Source organism: Urocampus carinirostris, chromosome 7, assembly GCF_059441175.1.
Source record: "Urocampus carinirostris isolate Australia breed hairy pipefish chromosome 7, RoL_Ucar_1.0, whole genome shotgun sequence".
Taxonomy (NCBI): domain Eukaryota; kingdom Metazoa; phylum Chordata; class Actinopteri; order Syngnathiformes; family Syngnathidae; genus Urocampus; species Urocampus carinirostris.
This window is the reverse complement of record NC_142355.1, coordinates 38,503,046-38,527,771: the sequence shown is the minus strand read 5'-3', so window position 1 is coordinate 38,527,771 and position 24,726 is coordinate 38,503,046. Positions and strand designations below refer to the sequence as shown.

At 41.4% G+C, this 24,726-nt stretch overlaps 1 protein-coding gene across 1 annotated transcript; it reads right to left on the bottom strand.

The window, feature by feature from the left end:
- Positions 1–1,081: 1,081 nt before the first annotated feature.
- On the bottom strand, positions 1,082–24,090 carry uevld (UEV and lactate/malate dehyrogenase domains). The gene is made up of 12 exons (XM_088340896.1): positions 23,851–24,090; positions 17,165–17,249; positions 17,017–17,082; positions 16,777–16,940; positions 16,572–16,710; positions 10,872–10,966; positions 9,953–10,058; positions 9,587–9,757; positions 6,601–6,765; positions 6,421–6,505; positions 6,218–6,341; positions 1,082–2,161 (listed from the first exon to the last, which is right to left on the bottom strand). Exons 1-12 carry the CDS (start codon positions 23,890–23,892, stop codon positions 1,997–1,999), a joined length of 1,407 nt encoding a protein of 468 aa, XP_088197022.1. The 5' UTR covers positions 23,893–24,090; the 3' UTR covers positions 1,082–1,996.
- Positions 24,091–24,726: the final 636 nt, after the last annotated feature.

Genomic DNA, 24,726 nt, shown 5'->3' with positions numbered 1-24,726 from the left:
TTACTAATAACACACTTCTTACTTTCTACCCTTAAAATGTACTGATTTTTAAGAAAACATACCACTATATCAATTTTGAACAACCGCAGATTTTGGCTCAATACTAATATTTTAGTCCATTTTGAAGCGAGGCTTTGCTTGCCAACAAACCACTCCAACGGTCGCATTCACTTTCCATTTAAGTGAATGTTTGCCAGTTCGTTTTAAACAACATCTATCCATTGTAAATGTAAATGATCTGCATTTATATAGCGCTTTTCAAGTCAATGAAGACCTCCCAAAGCGCTTTACAATGTGCTTCACACTTTTCCCTTTTAGTACAGTCAAAACACCAACCCAAACCCAAAAAAAGATGAGAAGAGTTTATTCGAGTGTCTAAGGAATGCATGCGCAACCTGAGAAACTTGACAGAGGCTGCAATGACACAAGCCAAAAGAAGGCGGCGGCAACTAGGAAAGCTCCAAACTCCGCAAAGCACTTTAAAATGGAACAAGTAAAATCTCTCTAGCAAGGCTTAATATATTTTTCATTTAACTTTAACTACCTTGCTCAAACCACCATCTTTCCTTCCCAGGACCTATTGTCTGTACCGCTTATCCACAGTAGGGTCGCAGGGGGGCCCTCCGGCCATCCCAGCTGTCTTCGGGAAGTGGGCAGGGGACACCCTGAACTAGTTGCCAGCCAGTCGCAGGGGTACAGGGACAGACAATTCGCTCGCTCATTCACACCTAGCGACAATTTGGACCGGCCAATTAACCTGACATGCATGTTTTGTGGGTGAAAACCGGAGTGCCCGGAGGAAACCCACACAAGCACAGGGAGAACATGCATACTTCACACAGGAAAGTTGGATCTCATAACCTCAGAACTGTGCTACGGACGCGCCAACCACTGCATCGCCGTGCTTCCCGCATTCACTTTCCATTTAGGTAATTGTTTACCACTTTGTTTTAAACAATCACATGTATTTTCATTAATATTGTACGGACTGACTGTTTCGCATGGGAAAAAAAAAGCCTGATAACATCTACCGCTTTTTAATGCCAAAAGGTTGGCGTGTATAATAACAGTAAACGGTGGGTTGTGTAATATGCTTTTTATTCAATCGCAAAACTGTTTAAAAACAAAATGTGCATTTTCAACCATCAGTGGTTGATCATTCTGCATATTGCACTGGTACAAGCATCAAAAAGTAAATACTATGAGAGGCTGTTTCGGAGGTAAATAATACTCTCACATGTGCACAACTACAATCTCATAGTCATACCCATGCACATACACTACTACAATGTCACACGAATACTACTATACTCTCACACATACTACTATACTGGGAGCAACTCTAGTTTGCTGTTGAACTGTACAACATATACACAAAAGTACCCAAAGTAAAACACGGAGCTGAGGTGATCAATACACTAAATGCGGAAAAATTAAGTAATTTTGATGTGTGAGAAAGCATAGTAGTGTGTGAGTGTGTATTAGGATGAGAGTATTAAGAGTATGTATTAAAGAAAAGTGTACTTAAGTTTAAGAGTGTCTGTAAAGGTTATAGGTGTGCACACGTGAGAGCAAGTATGATTTACTTATTTAAACGGCCTCTCATAAACATGCTTATACTCCAGTATTACAGTTGTGCAAAGTACATTTTCAACTGGATTCAAAACAAAAGTCAAGTATTCTGCTTGCACATCGCCCAAAGACCTTTCTCCCCCAAAGCAGTTTAAAACAAATCACGTCACACTTATAAACCCTGCAAAAAACGATAATAGCTTGCCAAAACTCTTGCATGTTTCCTGCACGCTCAGCCTTAATGTAACATAACAATTGGACAAAATAGCTCCATTTGTTTAGTATAAATATAGAATTTGTACAAGTGTGTGATTTATGAACTATTGGAGGTCAATATACACAATCAGAATAAAATAAGGTTAAAAACACGCTTGTCTGTATATTCTGACTTGCACGAGAGCGTGCACTCAGTCCATATTTACCTTCATATCCTCAGCTGAGTCATGAGGTTTGTGAGCGAGCCGATGCTCTCCTTCAGCTTGGAATCTTCTTCCTTCCCGAGTGGGACACCAGCCAGACGCATGGAACCGCTTGCCCCCAGCAGACAAGGCAGGCTGAAAAAAACCTCGACTCCTATGCCGCTCCAGCCCTAGTAAACAAAACTCATTAAACATATGTCACGTCTGAAAATACTTTAGGAGTATTGTGTACCGTTTGAAAGTTCAGGTTTACTTAGAACAGGAACCTTTTTGACCCAAAGAGCCATAAAAGCAAAACATGTTTTAAAAAGAAATTGAGAGAACCACATCATATAGTTTCAGACAAAATTCAACAAACTGCCAAAAACGCTCTCTAGATAAGGGCTAACTCTTCAGTACATTTCACTGTGTGTCATTTGATGATTTCATCAAATGTATAAAATGATAATAATTCCAAATCCTATGTCCCAAATCAATGTAAATATGCCATTTATAATTTGTCTTCCACCTTCAGTTAAGAGTGTTGAGGCAATTTTTTTCCATGAAATTTGTCCTTAATAACGGTTTCAAAACAATGTGCATGCAAAGTTCTTTTGTAAAAATGTCACAAATTACTGCAAACTATAAGCATATCGTCAAATTCACTTTCGGTGTAGACTGCACTGAGCGAGCTGTGTGCAGGGAACCGCCCACCTGTACTGCTCAGTCAATCAAAGTCGCTTGCCAGCGATTTTATCTATCAGTTTAAATGGTTTCTTATCGAACTTCTGCATTAAGTTGCTTCGGCTTTATATGGACCAAAATCGGGATGAAATCACTTGACTTTGGAAGGCCACAGAGAGATGTGCAATAGTTACATTTTATTTTAGAGCCATATGTGCTCATGAAAAGAGCCATAGGTTCCCTACCCCTGACTTAGAAATATCCATATTTTTAAACAAAACTGCTTTTATCCAATATATATTGCGCGAAACTAATCAGAACTACAGCCCATACATGATTAACGTGCTAAATTACTTTTTTAACTGCAAATGTCTACTTTTAAGTGAAATACCTACACAGGTGTATGGAAGCCAATTTTCAGCAACCAGCACCACTACAGTGTTCCATTGGGTTCGCGTTAGAAGCAGGCTAGTCACGCAATATGTTGACAAAAAAATAGATATTTTTTGATCCAGTTACAAAAGAAATCAAATGAGAGGTACATTTAGGATTTCTTTGCAGGATTACAATTTCATTTAAACGCATATTTATGTTGCACACTTCAGGGGACAATGATGAATTCTGATGTAGGTTGGTTTTAACTTTGTATTCTTTTACTCCTTTGCATTAGCTTTGTTTGCATTCGCCACGTCCATTCGCTACTCTCCGCCGTCTCGTATATTCCACACACACTCTCAGGACCCCCGTAGCTGCCCCTGGTGCCCGAGTACAAAACATGACTATAATGTACGACCAAAACAAAGAGAAAGGTCCCATTCAAGTAAAGTGCAACTAACGAGACAACATCAACAAACAAGTATGAACATATAAATGAAATGATGAATGCAACTTAATGCCTGGGAGTGTGTGCCCTATTCCACAGCATCCACTCATTTACATGTGTCTAACATTTGCATATACACAATGCACTGACAAGTGTGTCCATCATAATTTGAATCACTGACATTAAAGACATCCCAGATTTTGGGGGAATTTTAGAAAGTGAACATTTGATGTGTTTAAAACAATATTGGCTTTTTAATGTGAAATAAAACAGTATCTTATCTGCCATTTGAGAGAAAATTTCATTTTTGCTCGATACGTTATACTAAGTGGTTATAATGCGAGCACTTTTATTGTTAGACTACCGAGACTGCCCTACTTACGAACGAGATGGGTTCCGGACCATCGTTTGTGAGTTGCTTCAGTGCTATTTTGTATGTTTAAGGCTTGTATAAGTAACCTGGATGGTTTTGTACTAAAGAAATAGACATTTCATAGAATAATATGCACTATAACAGGGATGTCCAACTCAATTGCACATGGGGCCAAAATTCAAAACACACTTAAGGTCGCAGGCCAACCAGGATAAACATTTATTGAACACACTTAAACTGAATGTTTTTTGAACATAAATATGAATAAAAACAGACAAGAATATTAAATTTAAACCTTAAATCACTTATACAGTATTTATTATTTAGCTGTAAAAAAAAATATCTTATTAATTTATACAACTTAGAACTTAAACAACTTAACATTAAAATAACATTCAAATTCCTTTGCTCCTATTAAATATTCCAAAATTATTTTTGTAAAAACGTCACAACATTGAGAACAGGGAGCCTGATGTGCTTACTTCTGGCGCAGACAAAGTAGGGCGAGAGATGGGCGGGAGTGCTTGCACTTTTTGCATAGCTCCACCCATCCCTCCCACTCACCCAATAAAATAACTAAGTTCTCTTCCAGTGTTTTGGCGTATTTACAATTTGTTCCGTGGATTCATCAAAAAGTATCTGAACACTGAACACAGATTATATAGTGAGCTTTTATATAAAAGATTCTTTAGCGTTGTACAGCCACAATGATTTTTTTTTCGTGTGACACTTTGACTGTAAATTGTAGTGAAAACGTGCCCTATATATTCTGAAAAGTACTGCTTTGTGATTCATCTATGGTTTGGCTTTGCGTGTATCTGAACCGGATCCACAGCTCAAGTTTTGAACGAGATGGAGAAAATTTGTATGCAATAAAATTTGTCTCTGAGCCATAGGTACTCATAGAAAGAGCCATATCTGGCTCGCGAGCCATAGGTTCCCGACCCCTGGTATATAGTATAGTATACTTCATATATGAAGGAATAGGTACAGTGACTAAAACGTCAGAATATGATGTCCAGGGATGAGACGGCGTTGTTCATATTGACGGGCCATTAATAACAATAACAATAATGTAAAATGATCTTGCGGGCCGGACGTGGCCCGCGGGCCGGGAGTTTGACACATGTGCTCTATAACGTTACAAAGCAGGCTGAATGATAAAGCATAGTAAGGAAAAATAAATCTACACAATTAGGCGTTGTTATTCTGTGGTCGGTAAAGCCTTTTGAGACTTTGTGATTAAGGGCGTCACAAATAAACATGACTTGACTATAAATTAAGTTAAGTTTAACTTACTTTTGGAGGAGTTAGGTGACTTCCTCCTCCATGGCAAAAATTGGACGAAAAAAAGCTATCCAACCATTCGCTCAACTGCATCAAGCTTACTTGTTCCATTTTCATTTCAAAAGAAACGGCTCGCCTCTTCCTTACACTTTACACAAACCATATCGAATGGATGCACAAGATCTAATCTCATCAGCTGCACCGCTTATCCTCAGTAGGGTCGCGGGGGTGCTGAAGCCCATCCCAGCAATCATCGGGCAGTGGGCAGGGGACACCCTGAACTGGTTGCCAGCCAATCGCAGGGCACACATGGACAGACAACTCACTCGCTCATTCACACCTAGGGACAATTTGGACCGGCCAATTCACCTGAAATGCATGTTTTTGGAATGTGGGAGGAAACCGGAGTGCCTGGAGGAAACCCACACAAGCACGGGGAGAACATACAAACTCCGCACAGGAAGTCTGGAGCTGGATTTGAACCCACGCAGGAGGTTCCCAAGACATGAACTGTGCCGCACATGCGCTAACCACTGCGCCGCCGTGCTGCCCGGATGCACAAGATATTAAACAATAAAAACGTCAAAATTCTTAGTCCGCTAGCGATACAGTATATGTTATGTTTACATGAACCAGGAAGTTGAAGTCTGATTTCTTCCTCTTTGGTGTGGATGCTGGATGACCACTCACAGCGCCAAGCGGCAGAAAGAAGCACGACAGTAATGTCCTCTACTCAGATAGAGGTGCACACAGTACAAAATCTAACTTACAGTAATTCCCGGATATTTTTCGACATCCAGAAAATAATGTTCGTATGTACCGTTGTTCGTAACTCGAATGTTCGTAAGTAGGGTAGCATCTGTACAAACAACTACCTGATCTTGGTTTCCTCTAGTTCTTTTAAAGGTGACATGGTTCAATTCGTCTTAAATAAATTGTTATTGCATTTATATTTAACTTATTAAATCTTCTATTCGCATATTTGATATTGGAGTCATCCAAAAGTAATTGAAAGTAATCAAATGATATTACTCAGGTCTTCGAATTACGTGAGCTTCAGCATTTTATACGAGTTGTCACCTGAGCGAGCGTTGTGATGGAGTGGACTTTCTTCCTATCTGTAAGGATGCTGTTAGTGAGGTCGGCGACCGATAAACCGACGGACCACGAACGTTGACCTCGATTCTTCATGAGCTCAAAAGCTCTGCAAGCACAAATCCCGCACACATTTCAAAGTATTTCATGGGATTCTCAACTGGAATGAAATAGATTAATAACCGGACCTGCTGAGCAGTGGTTTGGTAGAGCCCGGCGCTGATACTTCCAGTGGCTTTTGGGAACCCCGCTCGTTGTTACTCATCACAGGCACTGTCGCGGGGGGAAATGTGCCGACATTGTTAGCAGACAGAAATTTCCATACGACCGAAATCAAAACTCGAAAGCATCCGGAGTTTCCTACTGACCTTTGTTGTCTGAATGCTCGCCGATGACCCATGCTTGTTTGTGAGTGTTTAAGGAGATATCCAGAATGTGACTGAGACGCTCCGAGTCCAGATTACAACCGGCCCCGATGACTTGCGTTGGCGGAAGGCCGCTCTGTCTCCATGCGACGTGCGTCATCAAGTCCACTGGAAAACAATATAAAAAGAGGACAGCTGTTAGAATCATAAACAGACATACATTTTAATTCAGGATGTAGAAAATTAAGAAAATGCCATGAGAGTCCATATGTAACCACACCATCACCACCATGGATGGTGTTATGAGTGCACTGCAGGAAAAAGGTCTAAATATAATGGAAGCCAGAGCTCTTGTTGGTGATAGTAATGAGTGGAGAAGTGTTGTGAAAGGATAATGGGATGTTTGGACGCATTCTAAGGGATGGGCAGGGCACCTGTATGATGCGGCAGGGGTAAACCAGTGAAAGCTGTCGGGCCCTGTTGTTGAACAAAAGAGTGTGTTGTGTCACCCTGACCCGAGTGACACGGCCGCTTTCTTGTGTCCCGTTTCATCTGGAGGGACGAAAGCATGACCAACTTGGGCGCTGAGGTGCGTAACTTGTTTGGGTGTTTGGGCTGGCCATGGTCCAAATATTTTTGTGTGTGTTTTCTGCTACTTATTCCCTTTTTTAAATTTTCTGTTTTTGTATGTGTTTGCTGTTGGTCACCCCTCTCGAGGGATATGACCAGGGTAGACACGATGTGTCCGGAATTTAAACAAAATTCTACTTGTTTAAAACGATGAGTGGCAAACTTTTACTAAAACGTAAGTCTAATGCGATCGTTGCAGCGTTTGATTCACGCATATAAATTTGAGTTTTGCTTCAAAATCAAGCGGCCATAGACAAATCGTAGTCTAAAGTCTCTATTTAGGTGAGTAAAGTTAAAAACGTGATTTTTTTCACGGGTTTTAAGGCGAAAAATAGTCTAACGCGTTAATCAGTAGTGTTGGCAAGTACTGTATGCCACATGAGCAGGACGTTTGCTACTAACAGGTTGAATTCCATTCATGCACTTCTAGCACCCCCTAGCGGCGAGTTGGTTGCAACGGTTATATTTTGATGAGACTGCAGTGGCCTTCAGTCTCTCCATAGACAGCTCCCTCGTATTTCATCCTCTACAGGACACTCTTCTTCCACTCTTATATAAATAACATCACCTGGCCCGCTTACTTTCACCATCACTCCATCAACCGTCTTCGCCCCTACCTTACCCCCCCATCCTTGTATTGGCCTTGTCACTTCCCGCCTGGACGATTGTAATACTCTCATCTACAGCCTACCTCTCAAGTCCCTCCATAAACTTCAGCTGGTCCAGCATAATCGCCAAAACCTCACAAAACTCCTGTCCCTCATCAACTCCACTGGCTCCCAATCAACCAAAGAAACACATACAAATTAATTCTGTACACCTACAGGACCATCCATAACCCCTTCCCTACCTCTTGAACCTCCTTCACATTGCCACCCCGTCCTGCAACCCAGGATAATCTTCCTCCTTTCATCCAACTGTAACCGCTGCCCGTCTCAGCTCCCTGGGGAGCCTAGTTTCAGCCTCTCTGCTCTTTAGTTCTGGAACGCACAAACTGACCCCCAAAACTTCCCATTTTCCAATCCAGACTCAAACCCTACTTTTCAGACTAGCCTATCCATTCACCTGATCTAAACTGCTTCACATACCCTACCCCCCCCCCTTTTTTTTTTGATTGTGCTTGATTCCATCTGTTTTGGCTTTTTTTTTTTTTTTTTTAAATATTGACATGACCGTCTTTCATTCTGTGTACAGCAACCCTGGGTAATGTTCCCTCTTATCTTCCACGGGTCTGAGCGTTCACACAAAGTTGGTGAGCAACGCTTGAAACAACAGTGAGTGACAGCAATCCCAAGTGTTGCTAAGTCAATATAAAAAATGTTCAAAACTTGACATCAAGTTACATTTTGCGGAGTTTCTGGCAATGCAAAATTATTTTTCACTTTTGAATGAATTGACTGAGTATTGCAAAGGTTGTACGGCCAACAAACGTCATTTCTTTTTACAATTCTTTCACAAGATTTCCTTTTCTTTTTTTTTTCCTGGTATCTTTTGTCACATAATACTAACATTTTTGGGGGCTTATTCAGTCGGTTGCATGATACGGAACTGTATTTAATCACATTTTTTAGTGGAAGTACAATGTTGGCAACAAGATTCACTTGACATAATTGGAAATTATTTGAATGCTACACAAATATTTTCTTCTTTTCCCTGTTTTTTCTATTTTTTTTAATTCCTTTAAAAAAATCTTGTGTTTATTTTTTCCTAGCAGAGTACTTTTTTTCTTGCTTTTTCGTTCTCTATTACCCCTTTTTCCTTTATTTGTTTCTTTTTTTTCCTGCTCTTTTTTCTCTTTTTTTCCTCAGCTTTTCACTACTCTTTCATTTTGGTATTTTTTTCTTTTATGCTCTATTTTCCCCCCTTCTTTTAAGCCATTTTGTGCATAATTTTACATATTTGGTCACGTTGGGATTAAAGAAGCAAAAACAACCTGAAGAGCCGTTTGGGACCCTAAAGAGACGGTTCTTTTTAGTGAGCCAAGCCAAAGAAGCCGGTTCTCGAAAAACTCTACTGACTTTACTCAACTTCGTTCCACTTCCACATTGACTTCAAAATACAGGATTTAGAACACAGCGTCAGGGTAACCCGTGTATTTTTATCTTCATGCACTGTAACTTTAACTTAATTCGCTTCTTAATTAGCAAGTTCGAGTCCTGATTTTTGTGAGCTGACTAGATTTTCTTGTGCGCAGAAAAGCTCTGGGTAATGCGCAATTGCGCACACACACACACACACACACAGCTTAAAGGGAACACTGACCCTGGGTGTCCTGAAAGGCACTTCAAAATAAAATGTATTAATAGTAATAATAATATCATCACAGTGGTCAGTGTCTGCAATGGCTTTCCTTAAATACCTGGCTGAGAAGCGATGATTATGACGGCGGTGGGGTTGAGATGCGCCAGTGTAGGAATGATGCCTCTGAACATGTCTACGTTGGTCTGGACCACGCTCACGTACGACTGGTCCCCGCTCCACGCATTAGCAGTCACTACGATAACCCTGGAACCCCTGGATGCAGACAGATCTGGCCAGAGAAGAACGTGAAAAACCGTGTCATCAGAGGAAAGTACCGATTAGACGAAGAATGTGGGGAATTCCTTGTCAGCGGAATTCCTCCATGTATACCGAGTCCAATACAATGAATCACTGTAGTGTTTTTAAAGGGTTAGGTTGTTTGACATATTTATCCAAGCGGGTTCTGTGAGGCTGCACTAAATACCTTTCGACACTTCCACCTTCGGTAGCTTGAAAATCTCTAAGTCAGTGCTGCCGCCTTTTGTGGAACTCTCAGCAACATCGATAAAGACAAGCTTATTTACTTCGCACTGAGAAAACAGAAAAAGAGGGAGAAAAGAAGGCTCAAAATGAATTCACATATATAACAGAAAGCCTTGTGCAGAGTATTTTGAACACGACCATCTTATTAGCACATTATTTTGTGTCGTAGGCAGCAAACAACACAACTTTCGCATCCCGTTACCAACAATTTGACATATACAATAATTCAGCCCATAGCATTTTACATTTTTAACAGGGATTCTATTTTACAGTTGTTTTGAGCAATTCTACCAACTATTTGGAGGACGGATGTATTCTGAACAGAGACTCAATTTGGTACTTTTTTAACAAAATAAGCCAATTTTCTGGGACTTTGATGAAAAATATAAAATAAAAAACCTCACAATATAGAGCCATGTCTAAAACAAAATTAAATGTTTAGTGGGTATTTCTAAACATCGTTACAACCTTTTTACAAGTTTTGGACAGTTCTAGGGGTTGTTTGAAATTTAAACAAAATAACCCATTTTCAGCAGAAAGCCTGTTTGTGAAAAAGTACCCCAAGAAGCTAAATTAAATTGGATTGCTCCACTCTTAACCCACAATGGCTTATTTTATACCCTATTTTCTGGAGTGCAAAGTACTGATATTCACCCTTTGCATTTTTTCTCGCTATTGTGGTTTGCAGCCCATCCTAGCTGAATTGAGACAGGATTTCCCCTTTGGACTAGTTGCGAACCACCTGCGGATTTCTGTTCATAAAATGTAGACCTCCCTTTGCTTGTACAGTTTTGGGAAAATGACCTTTCCGCTACATCAAATGGTCAGTGTCTTTTACTTCTGATGACTGCTTGAATTACCTTGGACAAGATGCTCATCACTGCAGCCATTCCTAAATCCCCTCCTCCAATAACAGAGACTTTGTGTGCCGGGTGATCATGATGTCTGACGGTGTCTGGAATTGAAAACGGAGCAGGGATATCAAACTCAGTTTGGCTAGGAGGCCGGATGCAGACTTTCTGTTCTGAGGCAACTTAAAATGTTTTAGCTTACTTTGATTTTTTGGTATTATTCTTTATAATTCAGCCTACTTTAATAGCCTACACTCCTACACATTACAATAATGGATGACAAGGGATCGTTTCTAGGCGCAACACATTTATTCACAAACGAAGGGGGGAAAAGATTGAGATTTGTTTGCATTAACTGGTTTATTTTAACAGTGAATGCAATTTTACACCTGAACCAACTCTACACACTATAGAAACTCAAGTGTGAGCTATGATATCGTAAAATATTTGCCCAAATTGCCAAAGAAATATAAAATAAAGGTTTTAGCAGTGTATGGGCAATAGGACTATACTACACCGCATAAAACTACCAGGCTTGGCCGAATAAAGCCAAGAGTAATATATATATATATATATACATATATATTACTGCCCCCTAGCAGACAGAGTAAGCATTTGGTGTGATCAATTTTTAAATTAATAACTCTTAATAGAAATGACCTAGAGCAGGGGTTGGGAACCTTTCTGACACAAAGAGCCAAGATAGCAAAATATCTTTTGTTGAGAGAGCTATACCATATTTTTTTTAAATATTATACATATTTATTTCAAAATTCAACAAAACCACCAAACCCGCTCTCCAGACAAGAGCTAATTTTTCAGCACATTTTATTTCACTGCACAACGTTATATGTATGATAAGATTTATGAAATAAAATAATGCCAGAGCTTGTGTCCCAAAATCAACAAATATACTACTTTAAACTTCCCTCCCATAGTTACTAAAGATCATAGAGGGTTATTTTAACCTTCATTTTTTTGTAAATAATGGTTTCAAAAAAAGGTGCAGGCAGAGTTATTTTGTAAATACAGGGAGTGCAGAATTATTAGGCAAATGAGTATTTTGACCACATCATCCTCTTTATGCATGTTGTCTTACTCCAAGCTGTATAGGCTCGAAAGCCTACTACCAATTAAGCATATCAGGTGATGCGCATCTCTGTAATGAGAAGGGGTGTGGTCTAATGACATCAACACCCTATATCAGGTGTGCATAATTATTAGGCAACTTCCTTTCCTTTGGCAAAATGGGTCAGAAGAGGGACTTGACAGGCTCTGAAAAGTCAAAAATAGTGAGATATCTTGCAGAGGGATGCAGCACTCTTAAAATTGCCAAGCTTCTGAAGCGTGATCATCGAACAATCAAGCGTTACATTCAAAATAGTCAACAGGGTCGCAAGAAGCGTGTAGAAAAACCAAGGCGCAAAATAACTGCCCGTGAACTGAGAAAAGTCAAGCGTACAGCTGCCAAGATGCCACTTGCCACCAGTTTTGCCATATTTCAGAGCTGCAACATCACTGGAGTGCCCAAAAGCACAAGGTGTGCAATACTCAGAGACATGGCCAAGGTAAGAAAGGCTGAAAAACGACCACCACTGAACAAGACACACAAGCTGAAACGTCAAGACTGGGCCAAGAAAAATCTCAAGACGGATTTTTCTAAGGTTTTATGGACTGATGAAATGAGAGTGAGTCTTGATGGGCCAGATGGATGGGCCCGTGGCTGGATCGGTAAAGGGCAGAGAGCTCCAGTCCGCCTCAGAGGCCAGCAAGGTGGAGGTGGGGTACTGGTATGGGCTGGTATCATCAAAGATGAGCTTGTGGGGCCTTTTCGGGTTGAGGATGGACTCAAGCTCAACTCCCAGTCCTACTGCCAGTTTCTGAAAGACACCTTCTTCAAGCAGTGGTACAGGAAGAAGTCCGCATCCTTCAAGAAAAACATGATTTTCATGCAGGACAACGCTCCATCACACGCATCCAAGTACTCCACAGCGTGGCTGGCAAGAAAGGGTCTAAAAGAAGAAAAACTAATGACATGGCCTCCTTGTTCACCTGATCTGAACCCCATAGAGAACCTGTGGTCCCTCATCAAATGTGAGATTTACAAGGAGGGAAAACAGTACACCTCTCTGAACAGTGTCTGGGAGGCTGTGGTTGCTGCTGCACGCAATGTTGATCGTGAACAGATCAAAGCACTGACAGAATCCATGGATGGCAGGCTTTTGAGTGTCCTTGCAAAGAAAGGTGGCTATATTGGTCACTGATTTGCTTTTGTTTTGTTTTTGAATGTCAGAAATGTATATTTGTGAATGTTGAGCTGTTATATTGGTTTCCCTGATGAAAATAAATAATTGAAATGGGTATACATTTGTTTTTTGTTAAGTTGCCTAATAATTATGCATAGTAATAGTCACCTGCACACACAGATATCCTCCTAAAATAGCTAAAACTAAAAAAGCCCCACTCCAACTTCCAAAATATTCAGCTTTGATATTAATGAGACTTTTGGGTTCATTAAGAACATGGTTGTTGTTCAATAATAAAATTAATCCTCAAAAATACAACTTGCCTAATAATTCTGCACTCCCTGTATGTCACAAAAACTGAAAACGAAGTTTATGGATGTGTTTCCCTTCAGCGCAGTTGGTGCATGTAAGAGAGAGGGGAGCAGTGCTATGTGTGCAGAAATATAGCAACCCCTACCACTCACCCAATCAAATCCGTCCACTCTTGCCACTCACCAAAACAAAATGCTCTGTGTGCTTGGCAGACGTTTTTTCTTGTTTACAGTTTTTCCTGTGGGTTTTTATCATCTATCCATCCATCAATTATCTGCACCACTTATCCACAGTAAGGTCGCGGGGGTGCTGGAGCCCATCCCAGCTATCTTCAGGCAGTGGGCAGGGGACACGCTGAACTGGTTGCCAGCCAATCGCAGGGCACACAGGGACTGACAATTCGCTCGCTCATTCACACCTAGGGACAATTTGGACCGTCCAATTAACCTGACATGTTCCTCCTTGATCTGCTACCTTATCGTGGTGAAGGAGTTTGTGTGTCCCAATGATCCTAGGAGCTATGTTGTCGGAGGCTTTAAGCCCCTGGAGGGGTCACCCATGGCAAACAAGTTCTAGGTGAGTGGCCAGACAAAACGCAGATCAGAAGACCCCTTATGACGAGCAAAAACATTGGTCCTGAATTTCCCTCGCCCGGACGCGGGTTACAGGGGCCCCCTTCTGGAGCCAGGCCTGGAGGTGGGGTCTGCTGGCGAGCGCCTGGTGGCCGGACCTTTACCCACGGGGATGTGGGACCCTCTTCCCATGGGCTCACCACCTGTAGAAGGGGCCAAAGGGGTCGGGTGCGCAGAGAGCTGAGTAGCGGCCAAGGAATGGGTCCTTGGCGCGACGATCCCCGGCTACAGAAACTGGCTTTTGGGACATGGAACCTCTCTGGCAGGGAAGGAGCCCGAGTTGGTGCGTGAGGTTGAGAAGTTCCGACTAGACGGCTCGGCGCCTGTACGTTGGGGTTTACCCCAGTAGACGAGAGGGTAGCCTCCCTCCGCTTTCGGGTGGGGTACGCTCCTGACTGTTGTTTGTGCTTATGCACCAAATAGCAGTTCAAAGTACCCACCCTTCTTGGAGTCCTAAGAGGGTGTGCTTGAGAGCGTGCCCCCTGGGGACTCCCTCGTACTGCTGGGAGACTTCAACGCTCACGTGGGTAATGACAGTGAGACCTGGAGGGGCGTGATTGGGAAGAACGGCCCCCCTGACCTGAACCCGAGTGGTGTTTCGTCATTGGACTTCTGTGCCCGTCATGGTTTGTCCATAACGAACACCATGTTCAGACATAAGGGTGTCCATATGTGCACCAGGATACCCTAGGCCGTAGTTCGACGATCGACTTTGTCGTCGTTTCGTTGGAGCTGCGGCCGCATGTTCTGGACACTCGGGTGAAGAGAGGAGCGGAGCTGTCAACTGATCACCACCTGGTGGTGAGTTGGCTTCGACCCGGCAGACCCAAGCGTGTTGTAGGGTCTGTTGCAACGGCTGGCAGAATCTCCTGTCAGAAGATGTTTCAATTCCCACCTCCGGCAGAACTTTGCCCATGTCCCGAGGGAGGCGGCGGGACATCGAGCTATTCGGAGTTGTGGCCGTAAGGTAGTCGGTGCCTGCCGCGGCGGCAACTCTCAGACCCGTTGGTGGTCACCGGCGGTGAGGGATGCCGTCAAGCTGAAGAAAGAGTCTTATCAGGCCTTCCTGGCCTGTGGGACTCTGGAAGCAGCTGGCAGGTATTGGCTGGCCAAGCGGAATGCGGCTTCGGCAGTTGCCGAGGCATGGGAGGAGTTTGGCGAGGCCATGGAAGCCGACTTCCAAACGGCTTCGAGGAAATTCTGGTCCACCATCCGAGGTCTAGGGGGGAAAACGGTGTGCCATCGACACTGTGTATAGTGCCAATGGGGGGGCTGCTGACCTCGACCCGGGACGTTGTGAATCGGTGAGCGGAGTACTTTGAAGACATCCTCAATCCCACCGACACGTCTTCCTCTGGGGAAGCAGAGCCGGAGGACTCGGAGTTGGGCTCTCGCATCTCTGGGGTTGAAGTCACTGAGGTGGTCAAAAAGCTCCTCGGTGGCAGGGCCCCAGGGGTCAATGAGATCCGCCCGGAGTTCATTAAGGCTCTGGATGTTGTGGGCGTGTCATGGTTGACACGCCTCTGCAACATCGCGGGACAGTGCCTCTGGACTGGCAGACAGGGGTGGTGGTTCCCCTCTTTAAGAAGGGGGACCGGAGAGTGTGTTCCAACTACAGGGGAATCACACTTCTCAGCCTCCCTGGTAAGGTCTATTCAGGGGTACTGGAGAGTAGGTTCCGCCAGGAGGTCGAATCTCGGATTCAGGAGGAACAGTGTGGTTTTCGTCCTGGCCGTGGAACACTGGACCAGCTCTACACACTCTGCAGGGTCTTTGAGGGTTCATGGGAGTTTGCCTGTCCGGTCTACATGTGTTTTGTGGAATTGGAGAAGGCATTCGACCGTGTTCCTCGGGAAGCCCTGTGGGGGGTGCTTCGGGAGTATGGGGTACCCGGTATCCGGGCTGTGCGGTCTCTGTATGCCCGGTGCAAGAGTCTGGTCCGCATTGCCGGCAGTTAGTCGGGTTGGACTCCGCCAGGGCTGCCCTTTGTCGATTCTGTTCATAACTTTTATGGACAGAATTTTTAGGCGCAGCCTTGGTGGGGATGGAGTTTGGGAGCCTCAGCATTGTGTTACTGCTTTTTGCAGATGACGTGGTGCTGTTGGCTTCCTCAGGCCGTGATCTTCAGCTCTCGCTGGAGCGGTTCGCAGCCGAGTGTGAAACGGCCGGGATGAGGATCAGCACCTCCAAGTCCGAGACCATGGTACTCAGTCGGAAAAGGGTGGCATGCTCCCTCCGGGTTGGGGAAGAGATCTTGCCCCAAGTGGAGGAGTTCAAGTATCTTGGGGTCTTGTTCACGAGTGAGGGTAGGATGGAACGGGAGATCGACAGACGGGTCGGTGCAACGTCTGCCGTCATTCAAACCCTGTACCGGTCCGTCGTGATGAAGAGGGAGCTGAGCCAAGGGGCAATTAAAAGGCACACAGAGTAGCATACAACACCCACCCACATACATACAAGAATTGAATGTTAAACATGTCTGCTTTAGTGGGACAAGAAAAACGGCTTAGGTTACATACTTTCATTGATTCGGAGATTGTTGACAAAGGCCAGGAGCTCCTGTGGGTCTGTCTGTTCTGCAGTCTTGGAAGAGAGAGGAGGATCTTCTTGAAACTTGGAGATCATCTCCTCCAGAAGATACACTACAGAAGATTTGGGCTGCAGGGGAAAAACACGTAAGAGTGAGCAGCGTTCAGAATGCACAGTGAAGAAAGGACAACTTACATGATCCCAGTTGTGCAACACAGGAAGGTAGATGCGTCCTTTGGCATCCACGTGTTTGCCCACCCTGATTACCATGTCAGCCGTTGGGCGAAGCAAGCAAATGGGAGGGGTGACTGGGAAGGAGTCCATCAGCCATAACAGTATGGGAAAATTGTAGGAGCGTCCTTTGAAAATAAAAAAAGGTCAACATGCTTACTCATGCGGTGTTAACAAACAACATGCTCTAAATTCAAATACCACCTTCATACTTGACTGGAAGGTTGCCATTCAATTTCAGGAGCTCTTTCTGGGAACCATCGTTGAATGCTACAATTTAGAACAGAAGTTAGCGAAACGTTTAAGATGTGTGTCTGTGTGACAGAAAAAAAGGCGCAAACACCAAACTCACTGTATTTGCCTACTGATGGGATCATCCCTGGGAAGTTGCTCTCAATTTTGTCCAACTCCTCGAGAGCGACATCGTGGAACTTGTACTGAAATTAAACAAACTTGCAAATAAGGGATCTCATCGCTTGGGTTAAAATGTGGCACACTATTAGGACTAAAGTGTTAAGGCAAACCAATTATTTGAGAGCAACATCATGGAACTTGTACTAAATTAAACACATCAGATAAGGCATCTCATTGCTTCGGTTAAGACAGCGTCTTTGAACCATGCTGCCAGGGTACATGAGTGCGCAGGAGGAAATTGCCCAAACATATATTTAAAAAAAAAAAAAAAACGCCATTGTAGAGTATACTTGCTTTTTTTTCCAGTGATCAACTGGGTACCTGTAACATTCATCCATATCAGTAGGTGGCAGCAGATTATGTTTTCATTTTATATCAAAATAATCTACTTATGAGCTAGTAAAGGAACTATATTTCATAACGTATTTTGTTTCAAGAAACTGTTTGAAATTGCACAACAAAAATATAGTAGTATAAATCAAATAAATCTTGACCATAATTTTTGCAAATTTTTAAGTTTCTTATTTTACTAAGATTTTTTAGAACTAGCAAAAAATGTGTTCCACATACAGAGTGTTTGCATATTTTAAGTACTATTTGTTATTTTTAAAGAAACAAAAACATAAAAATACAGTAAAAACAATTTAAAAATATATAAAATCATTGAACCAAACCAAATAAACATTACCTCCTAAACAACGGTTACCACAAATTATAAGAAAAACCTTATACTGTATTTTCAATTTAGGAAACATGAAAATGTAAACTTTAAAAAGAAACATGAAAATAACAGAAATTAATTTTGAAACAAATTAAGATCAGTGGTCTTTAACGTGGTGCCCCCCTTTGGGTCGTCGGGGCACCAAGAACGATGCAACTCTGAACAGCCTTCTCCACTGTTGACAGTTCCTGGCCTGTTTTTGAGGTCATGGCAATATTGTCATCGGTCAATTCCTTAATGTTGTCAGCCCAAGTGGTCTAGTGCTTAACTGAGTCTATTTAACCCTACTTACAACAATTAACCTGGTCAAAACATATTAAGGACATAGCAATAACATAGCATATGTTGTAGTTGTATATGCATACAAACTACAGAGTCGAAGTGACCAAACTCCATCATTTTTATATAAAAAAAATAAAATAAAAAAAATTGCAGAGCCTTTCACAAAGTTTTTAGGTCTACCGTTAGCAGAAAGATGTCGGACAAACATGTCAGCTCCTTCTTGGTGAGCTTTATGTTATATATATATATATATATATATATATATATACATATATAATAAATTTCTTGATCTATGAGTATTCAAAAAGTATGTACGTTTATATTGAAAAATATTTTTGCTTATTATTCAATATTTTTTTTTAAACGTTTTTTTTTTCACGACTAAGACGCGCTTAATAATACACTGCACCGTCCTTTAAAAGAGCATAAAACTGATACCAGAAATTAGTTTTTAAACATTTTGAAAGGTGTGCATTGGCTCAAAAATTTTTGAAAAACAGTAAGTCAACGGGACACAGTGTGTATTATTTAGCACCTCTTAAAAGGTACTGTATTAAGAAAAAACACTTTGTTAAGAAACCTTATTGATTTAAATAATTGGCCAAATTACATGATCCATCGTATAAAATTGCATTTGCCAAAAAGCCTCAGATTGAGAAAAATTGTATTATTTGAAACAACATGAGCCTCACCTAGAGGGGGTTGAAATCAATATCCGCCAGCTTGCAGCTACGGGTAGCCCCCTCCCAAAAAAAAACCTTTGAAAGGCTTGGCAAAAAAAATTAACAGAAAAACTGTATTTTGCCCGCCACATCATTTTATGTGCCGTACGAGACAAATCTGAGAGAAACTCTGGGTCATTGTGCTTTTCTAACGAAACATTTTTTTTAGTGGTTGACTGAGTCTTTTAACCCTACTTCCAATAATGAACCTGGTAATAACATAGTAATAACATCGTACCGAGATAATAATAACATGCTAAGTTAATATATTAAAAATGCATATCAAACTGGGTACCCTTTGCGCTAATAAGTAACAAAAAATAGCTCTCGGTTCCAGACTGCCCACCCACCAGGGTCTTAAAAAAGTTCTATGAGAAGGACTGTTTTGTCATTAAAAAAAAAAACAGAACAAGTTTTAACTCATTATATCAATCATTGAAATTTGTGTGTATGTGACATTTTTTGTCACTTTCCAATCTGCATGAGTTTCCCCCAAGTTATTAAGTTATAGTAGTGGAAATTAGGCAATTGTTGCTTGAGATACACAAGAGAATAAATCTTAGTGAAGGGGAAGTAACCACAACAATCATTTAATAATGAAATCATACATCCCCGAATTACTATTTAAGTATGAGCCCATGAAAGACCCCCAGCGCTTCAGCTAAGGCACACTTTGTATGTATTTACTAGTCCTCCTCCCACGTAACAACGTTTTTTGTCTACAGTGTGGCCCCAGAGCTAAATGAGTTTGTCAACTCTGCTTTAATATTGGGACTACCATGTCAATAAAAGCAAATGTATTTCCCCCCCAATACTTTAGGAAGGTATGACTACTCGTTTCAAAGCTGGTTAAGGCAGTGTTTTTCAACCTTTTTTGAGCCAAGGCACACTTTTTCTCATTAAAAAATCCCAAGGCATACAGTCCTTGTTTAAAATAATGGATCCCAGAACTAGTTTCATGTTATTGTTAATTTTTTTTTTAGTTCAAATAATCATATTGCTTAAAATGACAGTATAGTTTTTTTTTAATCTTCTGCGGTTATCATGGCTAAGGAGATAACATGTATTACTATTCATTTTGGTATATATTTTGATGTTATTTTGAAATTTTTGTTTTTTAAAAACATAACAAAATACTAAAAAAAAATTCCTGCCATACTTGTTTGTTTTATAAAATAATAACGAACAATAAATTTGCAAACTCACGTTCGCAATTTTTTTACATTAATTGATGCATTATTGATCGTATCTGTGGAAAACTAAGTTCAAAACCCAGTGATCTCTTCTCCCTATTTTGAGTGTCTACTAAAGTTTAAACTATTTTTAGTTAAAATTATATAAGTTATCAAATGTATTTCCCTGCACTACCCCATGACCATATTCTTAGTATATGAACCCGTGGCGTAGTAGCCTCAAATGTTACAGTGTTACCGTATCCTAATGCCATCTCTGATCACTATTTTGTTAAATGTGAGGTGTTGTTTAATGTTTACTGTGATAAGGAAAATATAGGCTTTAGCAGTCGCAATATCCGCCCTAAAACGGTGTTAGCCTTAAAAGAATTATTACCTACGGTAACTGCAGCCTTCCCTTCGTACACTGGGTCTGTTGACTCACTTACAAACAACTTCAATACTGCTTTGGTAAATGTTCTTGATTCTGTGGCGCCCCTAAAGTATAAATTCCGACCCAAGAAAAATACACCTTGGTTTACTGAAGAAACTAGGTTACTCAAACAAAGTTGCAGAAAAATTGAACGAAAATGGCGCACTACTAAGCTGGAGGTTTTTCGACTGGCCTGGTGTGACAGTTTGCTGAAATATAAAGTAGCTCTTGCCTCAGCTAAAGCTTCGTATTTCTCTAAGATTATTGTTGAACATAAGAATAATCCAAAATTTTTATTTGACACAGTGGCGAAACTTACCAGACAACAACTTAACCCAAATGGTTGCACTCATTCTGCTAATGACATTATGGAATTTTTTAATAAAAAGATTCAACTAATCAGGAATGAAATTTTAAAAGAACGCTCTGTTTCCTCCTCCTATATCAAAGATGTGGAGGTGCTAGGTATGGACTGTGTCAGCGGTTGTTTAGAAACATTCTCCAGTTTCAATGAATTGTCCCTTGATAATCTAAAACAGATGGTCAGTAGGGCCAAACAAACTACGTGCCTGCTTGATCCGTTTCCAGCTTCACTGGTGAAGGATCTGTTTGAGATCTTAGGACCATCAGTTTTAAATATTATTAATATATCGCTATCCTCGGGTATTGTTCCTGTAGCCTTCAAGTCTGCCGTCATTAAACCCACGCTTAAGCGACCTAACCTTGACCCAGAAAGCCTAGGTAATTATAGGCCAGTGTCAAATCTGCCATTTCTTGCGAAATTACTTGAAAAGGTCGTTGCACAGCAGCTAAATGACTTCATGTCAGAAAATAACCTTTTTGAAACTGTCCAGTCAGCATTTGGAGCAAATCATTCTACTGAGACAGCCCTTGCAAAAGTAACCAATGATCTCCTTTTAACAATAGATTCTGGTGCCTCATCAATGTTACTGCTGCTGGATATCAGCGCTGCTTTTGATACGGTCGACCACAACATATTATTGATTCGTCTAGAACGCATTGGTATCTCAGGAACTGTACTCTCGTGGTTTAGGTCCTACCTGTCAGGCAGGATGCAATGTGTTAACTATGGCAATATGACCTCTAAACAATCTAATGTCCCTTGTGGTGTTCCTCAAGGCTCTGTACTTGGCCCCCTTCTTTTTAGTATTTATATGATCCCACTTGGTGACATTATCCGCAAGTATAATATTAGTTTCCATTGCTATGCAGATGACACTCAACTGTATGTGCCACTGGAAAAAACTGGACATTTAAGTTTTAGAAATCTGGAGGATTGCCTTACTGAGATTCAAAGATGGATGTCAAATAATTTTTTACGCCTTAACCCAGAAAAAACTGAAATGTTGATTATTGGTCCAGCTCACTGTCGTCATTTGTTTTCAAACATTACCCTGAACCTAGACAAATGTAATATCACCCATAGTGACTCGGTCAAAAATTTAGGTGTTATATTTGATCCTAATCTGTCGTTTCAGTTACATGTGAAAAATATTACTAGAATAGCTTTCTACCACCTCCGTAATATTGCGAAGATTCGTTCAATGCTGTCCCAATCAGATGCAGAGATTTTAATTCATGCGTTTATTACTTCTCGGCTTGATTACTGTAATGTATTGCTTTCTGGTCTCCCGATGTCTAGCATTAAAAGTTTGCAGCTGGTTCAGAATGCGGCAGCTAGACTTTTGACTAAGACTAAAAAGTTTGAGCATATTACACCTGTATTGGCCAACTTGCACTGGCTCCCAGTCCACTTAAGATGTGACTTTAAGGTTCTCTTATTAACATATAAATGTTTGCATGGGCTTGCACCCTCTTATCTCTCTGATTTGATTTCCCCCTATGTTCCTGCACGGAGTCTGCGCTCGGAAAATGCCGGTCTACTTGTGATTCCGAGAGCCAAGAAGTCTGCGGGCTCGAGAGCGTTCTCCATCCGGGCCCCGGTGTTGTGGAATGCCCTGCCTCTGGAGATAAGATCTGCAACCTCAACGGAAGTTTTTAAATTGAGGCTTAAGACACACTTCTATTCCAAAGCATATGATTGATGCCCACCTCGTATTCTGTTTTGTCCTGTCTTTTTCTGAGGCCTGCCTGGCTGATACGAAGGAGAAGGATGATTTGGGATGGGTCAGCGGACCGGGGTCTGACCTGCAGCATGTCAACCCCTGCATTTACCAGCTGGCGTCGTCGTTGATGTCATGCTCTTTCCGGACATTTTCAACATCTTACCTAGTGTTTACTATTCTGTGTACAGTAATGCTAATTGTAATTCACCCTGTTCAATCCTGGAAGGGGGATTACCACATGTGAGGTCCTTTCTCAAGGTTTCTCTTTTCTCCTCACACTGAGGTTTTTGAGTTTTTCCTTGCCCGCATGCTGGTTTGCTAGTTTAAGATCAGGTAATTGTGTAATTTTGTAACTGTAATCCTGTGCAGTCCTTTGAGACATTTTTGTGATTAAGGGCTATATAAATAAATTTGACTTGACTTGACTTGAAAGGAATAAAAAATGGCAATCTACTGCCACCTACTGATATGGATGTATGTTAGTTACTCGGCTGATGACCTGACGAAATCAAATATACTGAACTGCGGCATGATTCTTACACAAAGATAAAATTGGTCAGTTCCTTGCCCATACCTGTCAACCTTTATGGTTTGGCCATACAAAGTATGTTTTTATGCATTTTAAGACGAGTACGACGTACAAGGAAATCTGTACGGGAAAAACACAAATTTGTCAATAATGGGTACCATCCGGTATACACCGACTATCACGAAACGGCAAATCAATCAAGTCAAAGGAGTTCGCCACGGAACCCTCTAATCTTGGTATCAGTTTTTTTCTCGTTGCAAACGAAGCGAGCAGTTTGATGCTACTGTGCGCATCCGTCTGCCGCCTGGGGATTTCCCATCATGCGTCATTTCGGAAAAAAATGGTGTACGATTATTTGGTATTTTGTACGGGAAAATACGACAGTGTGTACGGACATGGAGCCGTGGTTGACAGGTATGATATACAAATAAACATGACTTGACAATGGCGATAGCAAAGGTAAAAAATACACCATAAAGTGCATTTGGTGTTCAAAGTGATTCAAAGCTTCCGTGTTATTTCCGTGAAGCAACAGAGCTGGTCGAGCCAGTTGCTGGCAGCTGATAAGTTTTTAATTAGCTTGTGTTAGTGCGCCGTGCTAGGCGCCCATTCATTTTCTTGCTGTCAGTTTCGAGTTAGGGAAAAAATGTTTTTATTAAAAAGGTTATTTCAACTCACTTTGGCTATGACCCGCTGTATCTTCTCCGAACGAAGGTCCATCTATGAAAAGTTTTCGTTAACTGGGTTCAGCTTATGCTTCTCTCTTCCAGGCAGACTTTACTTGGACTGACTTCTCTAACTTCCGCAAAGTTTTGCGAGTAGCTAAGGTAGTAGCAAGCCCCTCCCCTTCCAAAGCTAAGTATAGCAGCCTGAGTTTTTCTTAAAAATGTACAGCATTGTATAAACCCTATGTGGTTTGAATTGTTTATTCACCATTTTCATCCCAAAGTGTGAAATGTAGCCTTTAGTTGTCATTTGGTTAAGACGTCACGTGAGATGGCATTGACTAATCATTACACGCCTCTTTTCTGAAGCCCGGTTGTTATGGGCATAGACCAGGTAAAATGCGCCCCTTTGATCCTAAGCTAGTCGGTTCACGGTTCACTGTTCACGCATCCTTTAACTGCATGGGTCGTCCGGACCAGAGGTGAGTAGAGTAGCCAGAGATTTTACTAAAATAAAGGTACTGTTACTTCAGAATAATATTACTCGAGTAGAAGTAAAACTAGACATCCAAATACTTGAGTAAAAGTAAAAAGGACTTGGTGAAAAATTACTCAATCACTGAATAACTGTGGCAAGGTCGTATTTATTGATTATTCTTTTAACAACCAAGCAGATCATCAAATTATCAAAGTCCAGCCAATCAACAAAGGAACACATTTAATTCCGAAGTAGTTTAAAATGATCAACGTGTATATATAATGTGTGTGTGTGTGTGTGTGTGTGTGTGTGTGTGTGTGTGTGTGTTTGTGACTAAATGTATATGCACCGCGCATAAAACACAGCAAAGAATCATTTCTGTATATGTATTTATTGTAAAAAAACAATTTT